Source organism: Aptenodytes forsteri, unplaced genomic scaffold (assembly GCF_000699145.1).
Source record: "Aptenodytes forsteri isolate BGI_AS27 unplaced genomic scaffold, ASM69914v1 Scaffold166, whole genome shotgun sequence".
Lineage (NCBI taxonomy): Eukaryota > Metazoa > Chordata > Aves > Sphenisciformes > Spheniscidae > Aptenodytes > Aptenodytes forsteri.
In genome coordinates, this window is record NW_008796110.1 from 8,915,539 (window position 1) to 8,931,144 (window position 15,606).

At 37.7% G+C, this 15,606-nt stretch overlaps 1 protein-coding gene across 1 annotated transcript in view; it reads left to right on the forward strand.

Annotated features, from left to right (window-relative positions):
• Positions 1–15,606, forward strand: part of BMT2 (base methyltransferase of 25S rRNA 2 homolog) — a 38,712-nt gene that overhangs the window by 1,300 nt on the left and 21,806 nt on the right. Inside the window, exons 2-4 of the mRNA XM_009286827.2 lie at positions 3–366; positions 11,335–11,441; positions 12,413–12,554. Of these exons, the coding sequence (XP_009285102.2) occupies positions 3–366; positions 11,335–11,441; positions 12,413–12,554 (613 nt within the window). The remainder of the gene's footprint in view (positions 1–2; positions 367–11,334; positions 11,442–12,412; positions 12,555–15,606) is intronic.

A 15,606-nucleotide genomic window follows, 5' to 3' on the forward strand; every position in this document is an offset into this window, starting at 1 on the left:
AGGCCGCAGTGACCAGTGTCCCCCGGCCCCGCCGAGGAGCCTCGGTCGGGTCTGCCGAGGTTTTGCCGCTTTCCGTGGGCTCTTGGCAGCGGAGACCCCTTCGTGGCTCGGGAGGGCTCACGGCACATCTCTAGGAGCTTTTCCCATGGGATGTAGGAGAAGAGGATTGGTGTGCACGGGTAATGCTGCTTGGGTAAAGGTGTGCTACACGTCTGTAAGGACGCGGGTCCGTGTGGCCCTACGTTACCGCTCTGTGTGGCATTTAATAGGTGATAGCTACAGCGAGGCCTTTCACCACACACAGGCAGCTTCCAAGTCGTACGGCAATGTTTTCCAAACTGAGGATCCGCAGGAGCGGGGAGGACAGTAGGTCATGAATGCCAGGAGAGATGGAATGGTGATCTGGAGAGGCACAGGTCTTTGTGAACTGTTTGTGCCTCCTGTCTTTCAGCCGTGGAGGAATAGTTCAGGCTGGAGCACTAAGCAAAACAGTTGAGGAAAAGCTGTTATAAAATAAATTACTCTTGAGTCCTTGAAAAATCTATTTTGTCATCAGTGTTAATGTCCTTATGCAAGGTTCTTATGGGTGGTATTGGAATGCTTAAAACCTCCCAGAAATGTTTTCAGATGAGCGTCAGAGTTGAGATTTGTTTGCTGAAATTTGTAGTCTCCTCAGGTTGATTATAATGATCTGTCTAATCTTTATAAGGCAGGTTACAAAAAAAATCATCCATTTATTCTTTCAGTGAGTCCACAGCTCTTTGCTGACCTGGTGCATACCTCAAGAACGACACTTAATGAAATGGGAACTCTTCCTGTTGTAGGCACTAGTTCTTGCCTCTGCTCTATGTCTGCATATGGCACTTTTAAAGTAACAAGGTCATTCTGCTTTCTGGACTTCAGAAGTCTCCACGGGAGCCTGTCCATGGGATTTGGGCACAGATATCTACCTATGTAGACACGGATCAAGAGTCACTGTTTATTTTGGCCTTGGTGAGCCAAAACTGAAGGGAGGATCTCCCTTGTTCTCCTGACATGTAGGGGAAGGAACATGGTACGTTTTAACAGTCAAATCCTGGCAAAAGAGCCCAGCTTTGAGCAGTTCATATTTCTCTGTTATTTCAGAGTGCCTGCAGATTAAGACAGACAAACATTGGCACTGTTAACTTTAAAAAAAAAAATTGTGAGCAATCTCTGGAACAACTGATTTTTTTTTTTAGATGAGAACCTAAATTACATGCAAGTCTATGTAAGCCTACTTCTCAGCAAAGAGCAAGTTAGTATGCGAGGGTAAGTTGTGTTTTACCTTTAGTTCAGTGTATATTGGTTAAACGAAAGTGCAAATAGTACTCTGAGCTTACTTTGTATGTCCTGTAAATCATGTGTTAGTGAAAACTTTACAGTGACTTTTCTAGTCACTCTAAATTGGCAACATTGTGTGCATTTTCGTGGAGAGTTAAAACCCAAACAGTTCATCACATCACGTCTATGCAACAAGGAGAGCTCCACCCATTATCTACTCATCCAATAGTAGGTGGTCTTTACAAGTTACTAGCGATTAGTAGTTTTAGTACTTTATATGCTAGGTTGTTTTAACTTAAGAATTTTCTTTTTGGAGTCTCTTCTCCCTACATTTCTCTATGCTTCTGAAAGCAGACTTGAGAATCTCCTTCCTAAATGCCTTTAATGTCATTCTGAAATTGTAATACTAGTACGTGCTTGATCTCTGAAGGATCTTTTCTTGGGTTTTTTGTTTGTTTTGTTTTCTAATACTCAGAGACACTGACTGGCAAGTATGTTACCCTGACAAAATCAAAGTTGACAGTTTGCTGAAGAGAAGTAAAAAAAGAAACAGATCATCTGTAACTTCTCAGTATGAATTGAATTATAACTTGGTTATGAAAAAGCAGAGGTAAAAAATGCATCCTTGGTTATATACTTACAGCTTATTACGCAGGGAAAGCCTCTTGTCTCCACAGTGCAGTGCACCCACCTCCATGTGAAGCAGAAACAGAGCTATCTGTATTATTCCAGAATCTTGTATTGTCCTTTTTTTGGGTTTGTTTTTTTTTTTTTTTACTCTGCCTCTTCTCACACTTAGTAGAGTTCTATGAAGCTAGTTTCCATTTTGTGTAAATAAGCAAACAGTACTAGAATTGCTGTTACGTGAACTTCGGTGCTTTGTCTGTAGATACTAAAGTAGAATTGCGTATTAATTTTGTTGGGAGAGGAAAAAGCATGTTTTTTGAAAGCTATATGATTATGTTGCACAGGGTGGATAAGTCTAAGAAAGCCCTTGGTATTGTCATATGATCTTAAGTTACTGTCTTCTGTTAGAAGTGTTGAAGGGAAATAGATGTTTCCTTGGGACACTGACATGTTTGTTGATAGAAGTTATACAGGCTTGATTTTTAGTAAGCTGATTTCTTTGAGAATTCATTTCCCTTGCTGATGTTAGCAAACCTGGAGTTTCAATGAGCAATTGTAAAAAGCAAGCCAGTGTATTATCTGACTTGCTTATGACTGGCACCATTGTTATCACTTTGTTTCATTTCCCACAATGGTTCCCCTCTGTTTTGAAGATGAGCCAGTGGGAAAGTGACAATATGCTTCAAAACTGCAAGCTAACATGTTTCTGAAGGAGTTGCATACTTGTCAAAGTGCAAAAGCAATATTTCTTAACTAGGGATGCATCACAACAAATTTTTTGCAGTTACTAAGGAATTACTAGAGTAAAGTTTAGTCAGCATCATGTCATCTAAAGGTGTGATTCCCCCCCCCCCCTTGGTGAAAAACTGTAACTCTTGAGATTCATCAAAGCTGAATCTTGGCTTCTTTTTAATTTCTGCATTTGTTGAACCATGTTTACTTATAAGTATGGTGGATGGGTTTTGTATGTACTTCTGTACTGTGACTCATGTTATATCATAGTCCCAGAGCATGCCAGTGTATTTATGACAAGCATTTGCCATGTTCAAAATGGTTCAGCTTAAATTCTTTTAAGTCTTCATTGAAATGCAATTTTTTTTTCAACAATTTTAACTTTTTTACTGTGTGACTAGCACTTACCTTTTCCTATTTTCAGGATACTATATCTAGTATGACTTCTAGTGGGAATATTTATATTTTTTCTCCTTTTTCATCTCCTTTTCATCTTTTTTGATTTCCTTCCTTTCCCCTTACACCCTGTTGTTAATTAGTAAATAAAGTAAAGTAAATAAAGTACTTTAAAGTAAATAAAGAAGGGAAGCATGTAACCATAAATGCCATGGCAGACTTGGTATTTTGCGATTGTAGGATACTCATTCTTCCACTGTGGATCCTACGATGGTATTATATGTCGTATATTTTAAAATGGTTTAATGAAGTTTAACAAATGACTGTGGGTTTTTTAGTGTGAAAAAAAAGTGTGGCTTTTTAATTAAGGTGATTGGTCCTTGTCCAGACTGAGTGAATGTGTCAACTAAATTAGCTAATCATTAATAAGTTGTTTCAGACTACTTTAAAGCAGTGATAGAGACAGACAAAACCTGTCTAGTGGTTCCTAAAAATACACATCATTCCTCAGGTTAGCCTATAAACTTTGTCTTCATGAAGAAAACTTTCTTAAGTGGGAACAAAACATACTGAGGTGTAACGTTCACTTAAGAGTGTATCTCATTAGCATGAGACTCATGTTTTTCTGAAGTTTTACTTCTGTTTCCTGTCCAAATGGATTAGTTTAATCTTAATTACCTTACACACCAGGGTAAATCCAAAAGCTCGAACAACTCTCAAGTGCTCAGTTATTCACTTATGAGAAACTTCAGGGTTCCGCATGCTTGACGCGAGCACTTAGAAAGTACAGAAATTAGGGTTTTTCATGAGACTTGAATTTCTCCTACTAGCTTGTTACAACATGGGGAAACAACAATGTTTGGTTTAGTCTCTTGCTCTTGGTTATGTTGCCTGGTACCATAGGTGACCCTAAATCCTGTAAAATTTCCTCCATGCATCTTTTAGGCACGTACAACCATGGGCTGGAGCATGTTGTATCGGTTGCATATATGCTTGTATGTTGCATATATTGCATGGATGCTGATGTCTGTCAAGCCTGACAGACAGGCTTGTAAAAGCAGATTTAATGGTTTGTACAGAACTAAACATGATCTGTTGAACATCTGCTATGTGATATTAGTTTCTTTGTTTCCAGTTGTTTGTAGCAGCCAAGTAGGTTTAATTTTTACTGTGATAAAAATCCCTTCCCCTGATACAGAGGCAGCCTTTTTTTCCTCTGAGTTGTTTATTACCTTTGCAGTCATGCAATGCTGTATTTATCAAGTAAACATTTTCTGTGCAGCATGACCCTGTTGGTATTGTATGTAGTCTGGAAAGATGATTTACAGGACCCTCTACTTCTCCCCGGAAGTCCCATACTGAGCACAAGTGGAAAAAATTTGCTGAGGTATCTGTAAAGGTATTTTATGAAATATTTTGCTGTGTTTTCACTAAAACGTTTTACTTCTCCTTCCATGCACCTGTTAAGGCTGTTCAGGCTTAGAATCACACAGAACTGGTATTTGTCCTGATACTAGTTACTGTATCACAGAAACTGACAGAAACATTTCTACATGGTAGTTTGATTCCTTAAAAGAAAGATTTGTTGAAACTTCAAAGAAATGGATAACTTCATTAAAAGGTCTTTCAAATCCAGAAAATTAGGAGGAATTTACAGGATGATGACAATAAGTAGCCTGAGTAGGTAAGTGGTTTAGACATTCATGTGAGAAGTGTCGTTCTGAAGTCAGTTGCATTATGGTCTCTTCCTCTCTCATGTTTTTCGTGAAAAACCTTGAGAGAGCTTAAGTTCTTCCTGATGTGAAACAGGAAACATTTTGAAATAGTGGCATTTTTCACAGGACAGGAAAACTTTGTCACTGAACTCTACACGATAAGTTAACAGTTGTTACTCCTTTTTGTTAAATATAACTGGTTTACTGTAGAAATAAACCTAAGTTTTCAAGATCTCCATTTGTCTTTCCCCACTTGCATTAATTTCTTGGAAGAGGGAGACGTTTTGTAATACTAACTGTTACATTTTCAAGCAAAAGAAACTAAATGCCATTTCATTAAAATTGATGCTATTTTATGACATGGGTATTAAGGTATGATTGCCCTTACTGTTTGCACACCAGTTTTGCAGTGAAACTTTCATTAGAAATCCCATAATATTTTACAGTTTGGGGATTTAATCATTGGTATCATTTAGTTAGCCCACAGATTTTGAAAACCCACTGGCTATGGCACAGGCTTGCATCCACCGAACAAACAGCTACATGTAACCTCCTTCCCTGCTTCTTTATTGCCTTGGTGGGAAAGATCTTGTTCCTATTGCAGGGTCAGCATAATGAAATCTATACCTGTGCCTCAGATGCTTCTGATTTTTGGTCCTGCATTTGCACAAATCTACCAGAATCAGTAGTTTCTGTTAACGTGTTCATATCTGGGCTGGTGTCGTTAAGGTGCAGCACATAGTCCATCCCACAAAGTCAGGTTTGGGGAAGAGGAGAGAGGGGTGATAGTTTCCAATAGAGTAGATCCAACACCTGGGGGCAGTAATTGCTTAAACTATCACAAACAGGCTCCCCACTGTTTCTGTGACAGCCATCAGAGATTTATAGCAGATCAGAGACATAGATCATTCTTCAGGGTGGTATAAGTTGACCCCCAGTAGATGCTTTAAACAGCAGTTGAATTGTACCCTGGGAGTCTGTTTAGTGTAAACAAATAGATAGGAAGTTTACCCGACAGGGTAGATATAGAAAACTGCATTTGATCAAATTGATCCTTTCTATGTGAGTGGAAGGGAGGAACATTGATATTGGGATAGATAGATAGAGAAAATTCTTGCACTTTTTTTTTTAAAGATTTTATTGTGAAATATTTCAGGTAAATCCTAAGAAATGTAAAGCAAACGCTAGTCAGACAAGAGAAGGAAAATAGTAGCTCTGATTGCTTGAACTTTGTCCGAGTTGAAGTTCACATTCTGTATTTAGATATGTAAAATTGGAAAACAGTGAAGCCAAAAATACCTAATGTCTTTCACAAGAAATACTGGCTATGCTGTTTTAGTAAGGCAGATGTTCAGTAAGTTTCTAGTTTATCTTGTAAACACTGAAAATTGTGAATAGCATAATATTAGCTGATATTCCTCATGTAATTAATTTTACTAATCATTGCCACAGCATCCGGACATTTAGTAGTACAGCTAAATTTCAACTGACAAGTCAATGTTAATGAGGAAATTTTGTCGGATATTCATACAAATTTGATTTCAGCTTTAGCCTAGTGGACAATGTAGGGTTGCTTTTCCCCTTTACTGTTTAGCACGTTGTAGAAGCTAGTTTACTGTTTCCAGCAAGTAAGTGAGAGGGGGTTTTAAGAGGCTAAAAATGAGATGGATTTTTTTGTTCTGCAGTGCATTGCCATCAACAACAAAAAAGAAAGCTCAAAGACCTTTCTAGGCGTTGCTATGGCCAGCAGCCTGTCATCTGAAGTGATCCAGCATTGTCATGGACACTTATTAATTGTGGGGATAGGTTTGCTTTTTACAATGAGCAATTCAAAGAGCGTTATTAGTAACTATTGTACAAATACGAACATGTCACTTTTGCTTCTGTCTTTCATTGTTAGTTGATGTATTGAGCTTATTTTCTCCTCTACCAGAGCCATCAAAGGTGTACATAGGAAGGGAATGTGCTATTAAATAGAAGTATTGAAAAGGGCGTCGATGGAATGTTTTTTTACATTACCAATTTATATTAGCATGTAGGTAGCCAAGACTTCAAACCTTTAAACCCTTGTTTTCTTTTTTTTTTCCTTTCCCAATTACAGCTACTTTGAATTCAGAAAATTGTAGTTTTCTAAAAGGAAATAATGGCTGTTCTAATTGCAGTTTTCCTCAAGCGTTAAAAAACTGTTTCTTTTGGGGGCAGTTGTTGATTAAGATCGAAACCCACATTGCATCTACCTGAAGCTTAAGTGCACGGTGTCGGATAGGTTTTGGGATGCAAGATCTTGTTTGGTGACAGATGAAGTATTTTGTACTTGTTTCTGAGATTGTCAGCGGTGACTGCTCTGTTTTTCTGAAGAGCACCGATGGAATTAAAGAAAATAGTAATTACAAAACTTGTCTCGTGAGTGCAGATACTACTTTCAACTCTATATGACTTAATTAATTTATGCTTGATAAGACAGAATGATTCAAAACAGTTATTTGGGGGTTTATCCCATTTCAGAAAGAAAAATACTGCCTTTAGCAAAACTGACCTCTGTTTATTTTATATACAGAGGGTTGTGTTTTGTTTAAAATACCTATTGATATGATTTGTTCCATCAGAAGTCTCAGAAGTTGAAGAATAATTGACTAACTAATTTTTCTATTTATTTCATAAACATACCTTAAATGGCAGTTCCATTTAACACTCTGTAAATCAATGTCTTTTAAAAATAAAAAAGACAAAAAATAGGATGGAAGAAAGCTTAAAAATAGACTGCCTGGAGAGAGGAGTTATGGTGTGGGATTGTCCCACCAAGAATGGCAAACCCGGTCTTTTCACACTGTGCTGGGGACCCTTGATGAGATCTTGTAAATAGATGTGGAATGAGGGGAGTTCTTATTGAGCTTGGGTGATTCTTTCTTCTTTATTAAAAATGCTTTCAGTTGTTGAAACTTACAGCTAACGTTAGGTCTCTATTGCTGTTACCCACAATTAAAACTATGTTGTAATTAGGATCACTTAAAAATAACTTCTACGTGCCTGACCTGTTCTTTCTGTGACAGGATTCGGTAACTGCTGATTACTCTGTGGTTGAGTTTGGGGGTGTGATTTGGCTATTCTGCAGGCAATATTAATGTGGGTGGAAATTATTTAGAGGGATTCATCCATTCTAGGTAAATAGTATTGGATTTTTGTTATTTCATTAGAAAAGGCTGTGTTATGAAGAACCTACAAGTTGGTCAGTCACTTGTTTACTGACAGAATTGCTAGAAAGAGGTAGGCTTTGGGCTTTTTGTTTTTAAAGGAATAGTTAATCTTCAAGGTGAAGAGTAGATAATGTATTTATTTTCTGGGCAATTCTGGATAGAGAGGAGAGCAAACATTAAGTAATTTTTAAATAATGTCACTGTAGTGATTTGAGAGGTGTGTGAAACTCCTGTTACGAGCCAGTCTTGCCAATCACATTTTTCAGCTGGACGTTGGCATAACTGGTTCTTTGATGGAGATCTGAGGTGTCTGAAGAGCCAGTGCTCAAAATAGGTTTTAAAGCATGTAAAAGATGATGTCCAAGTGCATAGTAAGAGTATCAAGTACCCTTAAACTTTATATTATGATATGGTCATGAGTACGTGAGATAAGAAGTTTAATGCACAAAATCAAATATTAATTTTAAGATGTGATTGAAGATGCGAGACAATTTTTTTTATTCCTTTAGATTAGCCTACCACAAACTTCTATTTCATTTCCAGCATTATTGATTGCTTAACAGAAGATTTTATTTATTTTATTTATCTTATTTCTTTAGTAACCATTAGTTTTGCGGTGAAACCCTCCTGCATATTTTACTGCCTTTTTGGTTACACAAGCAATGATTCATAAAAAAATGTTTAAGTCCACTGGAGTTAATGCGGTGTTTGCACATGGATTATAATGCATTGTTTGAAAAATTAATACACAGTGGATTATAATGTATTGTTTGAAAAATTTAGTACATAGCTCTACTGTGTTCTGAGTATCATTTTGAAATTGGATGCGCAAGACCTGTTGTAGTCACTACCTCAAAATCTCAAGAGATAGGAGAGCTGCATTTTCAATTCAGTATCGGAGCACGATTCTGGAACTAAAGTTCCTGTAAATCTGTCTAATGAGCCTGTCTATGCCTTCTCAAAGCTTACCCTGGAGAAGAATGGAGGGAAAACACAAGAACAACTCACTACCATGGTACTTGCTCAAGGAAACCTGGACCTCAAACACTTCTTTGAAAGTCCCTGCACAATGGTACCAGTGTCTTAAGAAAACCCTTTATCTGCAGTTGTTTTGGAGCTTACATTAATGAAAGGGTAGACAATTGGGCATCATATCAAACGCAGTACTGACAGTGGATCAACAGCAGATGCTTAGACAAGAATATGTGAGGAGTGCTGCAGGGGTATCACCGTATGCTTGCTTACCATTCTGTCTTTCAGTGATTTCATGGTCTAGGAGCTCCTGAGTTAGAAATCGCATCTTCAGATATGGAGTTTGTCATGGATTTTTCTTCCCTTAGTTTGCCCAGCTACATGAACTTTAAGCTTAATTATACATTTTGTGAAGAAATAACTTTTTTTTTGCTTTGAATCTGCCCTTTTATGCTTTTCCTGAACATCTCCTACTCTTAGAACAACCAGAAGTTGTTCTATATTTACCTTCCCTGTGTCATTTGTGATCTTGCGGAGGTCTGTCCTCTCCTGCTTTCATCCGTCTCTTTCTTGCCCCTATTTAGGTGTTCATCATACAAAGCTGTGCTGTATTTGTCCCATGTTGCCATTTTCTGTATCTCTCTAGACCTGTTGTATCGGTAAATGAAAACAAACCAGAAGTGCACACAGAATTGAGTTGATACAGGATGCATGATGGAATTACTTTGTGATGAATTTTTCACTTTTGTTCTGCATGTCTCTTCTAATAGTCTGTATCATTCAGTTATATTTTTCCTGTCAGCTCAGTGCCAAGAAGCTGTTACTGTCATAGGCAGCTCTGTTGTAACCCAAAGTTTATGTCCCAGAGTGCTGGTAGTCAGCTTGGGGTCTGTTGCTATATATCTAAATTTAAGATCCTTTATCAGTGGACTCTTTTGCCCCTAATCTGACTTTCAGAGAGAGGTGCAAACCCCTGTCTTGTTCAGAAGGAGATAAGAGTTGCTATGAGAGCAGGATTCAGTGTTAGGAGGCATTGCTACTTCGCTGTAAGAAAGGACTGGCTAGTTAAGAACATCTGGTCTTTGCATATTTCTTCTTCCCATCTGTTGTATTTCTTAAGTTTGAAGAAAAAGTGGTATTTGGAAATAGAATAATTGCTTAAGAATAGACCAAATTAAGTAATGGACTAAAAGAATAACAGTATTAAACTTGGGATTTTGTATTTGTGATGTTTTCCCTCAGTAAGTGTTCACTTGTTGCTTTTTCCTTTCTAATTATTCATGTATTCTTCAACTAAAATTTTAGCAACTGTATGTCATTTGAGTGTTTCACAGTTGTCTGGAGCATGTAAGATTCAGAGTCCTGTGGCAGAGAAACTACAAAACTGTATCTAAATTACACCAGAATTAATTGGCTATTGAGAATACACTTCGAACTTGGCTAGTGCTTTCTGGCTTGGTGCTGTATAGGTTCTGCACTTTGACATGAGAAATAAAGATTTGTAAGAGTTGTGCTTGTTTTGCCCCCTTCACTGTCTGTACCATTTCTTACTCTCTTTCGTCAGTAGACTATGTTCTGTCCTGCATGATTGTTTCTACACAGGGCTCTCCTGAAAGCTCTGCAAAAGTGACCCACAGGTTTTAGCAGAAACCCCTGCGGGGGCCTGCCTGTGACTTGGGTGTTTCTCTGCTTTAGTGGTCAGCTGGCAACCACGCTAGCGCCTTTTCTTATATAGCGTATCTCTCTGAACCTGAATCATTTGGGAAATAATCAAGGATACTACTCAAATACTATATTTTTTTTGTCCAGTCTAATAACTTTCTCATATATGCTTGTTGAAAAACAAGCAGAATACGTGATTTCTTGCATAGCTTCCCTGTTTTATTAAAACTAAATCATGTCCACTCCCTTCCATCTCAACTGCCATCTCACACAAGGGAGTATAAACACTTAATTTTAAACATGACTCATTTTTATGATTGTACAAGTGTGCTAGATGGTTATTTTTGAAGAGAAAATTGCTGTGACATCCCTAAACCAAACTTAAATAGGGAGTAACCTGGATGGTTGGTTTAAATCTTCTAACTATGCAACTATCAATACTTGTCCATCATACCCAGGCTTGCTGTAATTGGAGGACAGGTGAAGTGAGGGATTGTTACAGCTTTGCACACGAGGGCAAAAAAAAAAGTTGCCACTGGAAGAAATCTGTTAGTTATTTACTGCTAATTAAAACAAAGGACATCAAAGAAATGGCCGTAAGTGGGTTAGAAGCAGAAATCTCTTACTGATATGAGAAGGACAGGTCATACTGTAAGCTACTTTCAGGCTTTAGGAGCTGTTAATAGTTAGCTTAGGCTTGATACACCTTTTAAATATTTCTTTGTAACATGAAGTTGCTGCAAAAACTGGTTCTGGAACCACGTTGTGAAAACTGTTGGTTGTCTGAGCCAAAGCTTGAAGTATAGCTCTGCTCTTGAAAACTTGTTAGCTGTATTGGCTTGTAGGTGCAAAATCAGTAGATAATTTTTATTCTACAGATTTATATATATTTATACTAGATGTGTGCACACATTTGTGATTAAGAAACACAAAAGGAATTAGTGAAGATCGTACCAGCGAGCATGTGTTTTTCTTTCTTAGGTCAGAAATGTCCTTTTAGTAAGGTATACCAAGGGTTTGCGTGCTGTAGAAACCACAACAGGAATTGTGGCTAGCCAGGACTAGCATTTATGTTGTTTTTGTTTAGCAGTACATTATGTAAAGTAAGCTAGAAGTGGATACTTAGCAGTAAAAGAGGGAAAATCATCATGTTTAATTACTTGGAAGTGCCAGAACTTAACCTGCAAGACTTCTTTTCAGCAAGGTGAGGAGAATGGAAATAAATCTGTCCCTAGAGATCAGCAGACAAGTTTATCTGTGATTTCCTGACCATAGTGAGTTTGATTCTTCAGTACTGTCCCCTAGAAGCTAATTCATTGGGACTGGCTAGATTAGACAGACATCAATGAAGGCTTGAATTCCTTTTCCAATGTATCCAAAGAAATCTGTAGTCTGGGTTAAACTTCCATTTCAGCATTTTTGCATGTAATATCCACAGCTTTTGCCACGAACATGAATGCTACTAGGAAACTTTTCAGTCTTTCATTTCTAAAACGTTTGTCATGTTAATGCTCATGTACAGAAACCTGAAAGCAAAACTTCCCAGGGACTTGAATTTCACAGAACAAACTGAACAAAATCAGTATACTGAGGATATTGCTAGTTTCTCAAGTACCCAGTAGCCACTTCCTTTTCCAAAACCTGGAATTTTGTGTTTGACTAGAGAAAGGGGACCTTGTGTTTGTTACATGCAGGTAAAGTAATCTCTTGGTGCATTATGTAACTTCTTTTAATTGGAAGATGGGGATTTTGCCATGGAGATAATGAGACACTTTGTACCTAATGCACAGTTTCTTCTGTTGTTTTGTTTAGTGGGAGACTTTGATAAGATCTGGCGTGAGCACTGTGAGGATGAGGAAACTCTCTGTGAATATGCTGTGGCAATGAAAAACCTTGCAGATAATCACTGGGCAAAAACTTGTGAAGGGGAAGGCCGAATTGAATGGTGTTGCAGGTAAATCTTAATGTATTTGAAAGACGCAATTGCACACTTCTACTTGCAATTATTTATAATACAAGGCTTAAGCGTTTTTTGCTTTTTTGCCAATTTCAAAGATTTGTTCTATAACATGTTAATGATTTATTGCTTCCTAAAACAAATACCTTCTTACTGTTCTAACTTACTAAGGAAATATAGCTTATGAAGTGTTTTGTTATAAGGTGACCCTTTTTTAAAGTATCTTCAACAAACAAGGTTGAGGTTTTTTTCTCAGATACTGAACCTGTTTGCAAGTAAACCTGTGAAGTAATTTTCTATACATTTGAACCTAAACTGTGCAAATGCAGTGAGTGTAGCTCAAGTTTAATTTTCAGGGCTTTGGTTTGATTTGTGCATATAATAGTGTTTGATTTCTAAATGCAAATCTCTGCTGCATAATTTTCAAGTCTTAGTCATGAAGTGAGTTCAACTAAACTATTTCAATCCTTGAAGAATATAAACTCCTAAAAGAGAAATGTTGGTCACTCAGGATTCCTGCATACAGTTGGCATCCAAAGCATACCATGGAATCTGTACAGCAGAATAAAACAAAATTTTGTTGAAGTCTAACTGGGAAGAGAATTTATCAATGGGTCCTGCCTTTGGGAATGACTTTAGACAGGCAAAAAGTAATGTTGTGTGCCAGTCTGTCAGTCCTGCAGGTGAGTGTTGCAGTGTGATGAGCAAAAGGCAGCAAGGAAAAGCAGGCATGGTATTGCTAAATTTAAATTCATTACATGGGTCCTTTGAGCCCATAAAACAAAAAAAAAAGAGGGGAGAACAACTGTGAAACAGTTGATCTAGGGTACATCTTGGTGGCAACTTGAGCTGTTCTGTGGCTTCTGGAAATGGAGCAAGTAATAACAAGCTGGTTTCCTTTTTCCCTACAACAGGCTCTTAAATATTTGAAAACCATTCCTTTACGTATTAATCTTTTATCCTTTAGCTTAAAAAAAAAAAAAACCAAAATAGTTAACTGTTTCTCTATAGACCCTTTTCCGGACATGTTTTGTGTACCCTTATCCCAGTTACAAGAGAATCAGTTGGAAAGAACTATACCCAAAAATGGACACAGCACTTCCCTGGCCTTGTCGGAGATAAATAAAATGAAGAAATATTACTGAGGTTGTAGTAAACTCTTGTTTATGCTGCTGGCCTTGTTTGGTGGGTTTTCTGTGGGTGGGTTGGTTTTTTTGTGTTGGTGTGGCATTGATTTATGCTCACTTGTGATCCCCAACTGCCCATTTCTTTTTTACAGGCTTCCTCAGTTGCTAGTTGTTTTCTTGTATTTATGCTATTCATTACTTCTGTGGAAATGCTGATATTTGTATTTCTCTTTACTAAATTACACTCTCTTGAATCATATTGAATCCTAATACTGTGATTTCTTGCAGCATCTACCTCCTGCCCCCCGCTTGGCATCATTCACAGATCAGTTAAGAGGAGTACTGACTGTTCCAATGTTCAGGTTATCTGTGAAAATACTAATTGTACTTGACCCAGGACAGATTCCTGTGGAACATTGCTTGATATTTTCTTACAATTTGATTGTTAACTAATACGTGAAAATTTTTTCAATAGAGCTGTGTGCACTCACTTTAAAGTAATTTCAGGTAAACAGTATTCCCTTAGCTTGTGGCAAACTTGTCTGTTACCCTGTAGGATGGGACAATGTTCCTTGTGGACAGGGGTGGAACAGTTGATGGCCTGTGTATTGAAGTTTTTTGGCTCTGTGTCTCACTTGTTTTCTGTTTGTAGTTCCTACAAGATTTACAAAGTAAGCATTTAAAAAAAGTGTCCAGTTCGGGCCTTGCAGCATGAACTCATATTGAAAAGAGAATCCACCTGGTAAGAGACACTAAAAAGCTCTGCCTCAGTTTAAAGCTTCAATTAAAGCATGTACCTCTTCAGTTTGCAAAGTCAAGGGGCCAGGAGTTTAACATCAGTAGAAAAAGAGGGGTACTTTTCACTTTTGTGTGCCTCAGATTAAACCGAGGCCTGGATGGCTGGATACCAGAACATATCAGACTGACTTTGCGTTCTGCAATTTTTTGTTCCTTCTCAAAGGGCCAAGAGGTGTGCCAGACAGATGGCAGGTCCCATTGTTGTTGCTCCTCCTTGTGTCTGGTTGCATAATTGCATGCAAGAGAACTTGACTTGCATGAGACTTCGCTGAAAGCTTTTGCTGAATGCTTTAACTGTGTCACCATGACAGCAGGAAGGTAGCTGATGTATTAGATGAAGTTCAATTTGGGAGTGGAATGCTGAAAATACTTGGGAACCACTGGTGTATCCCTGCTGAAGAAAGGGTAGTCTGAGCTTTTTTGTTTCTCTTTGAAGGAAGATCTTTTCAGAGATCTGAAACTGAGAAGTGTTTTTTCCACTAGTTTAAAAAAAAAAACAAACCAACTTTTTTTTTCTTTCCTTCATTTTCCTTGTATTCTCTCGTAAACAAGCGCCGGATAAAGTAAATCAGAGAATGCAGAATAACCACTAGAGAAGTCATGTGTACTTCTCAGGATCAAGAATAACAACTTTCTTGCAAGGTTCTCCTTTCAAAAGTTTTTCTAGCTATTTAGTTGAAGACACTGGAAAAATGCTTGTTCTGACATTGATTTTTTAAACCAGATGACATGAAACTTATTATTTTACTTCTTCATTAGTTGTTGATTTAAACAAGCACGTATCCAGACTTTAAAAACCATAAAAGATGAAAAGCAGTTCATGATAGACTGTGCCAATGACCATATGCTGCATTGTATAGGGCCAGTTTTATTTATTGTTTCAGGGCAACATTATACAACTGTTAGTTGGGGAGAGGGGTGGGGAGAAGAGAGATTAAAACTTTGTCCCCTTCCAGATGCAGGTTAATGATCCCCTAAATGGTGGTGTAAAAAGCCTGGGCAACACTCAACTGTCCTTCCCTTGCTTTCTTTTTATATCTTTAGAAAACTGAATACAGAGTAGCAAATGGTATTTGGAAATTAACACTTCTGTCTCTCTTTAATTTGTATTACAACACAAACCT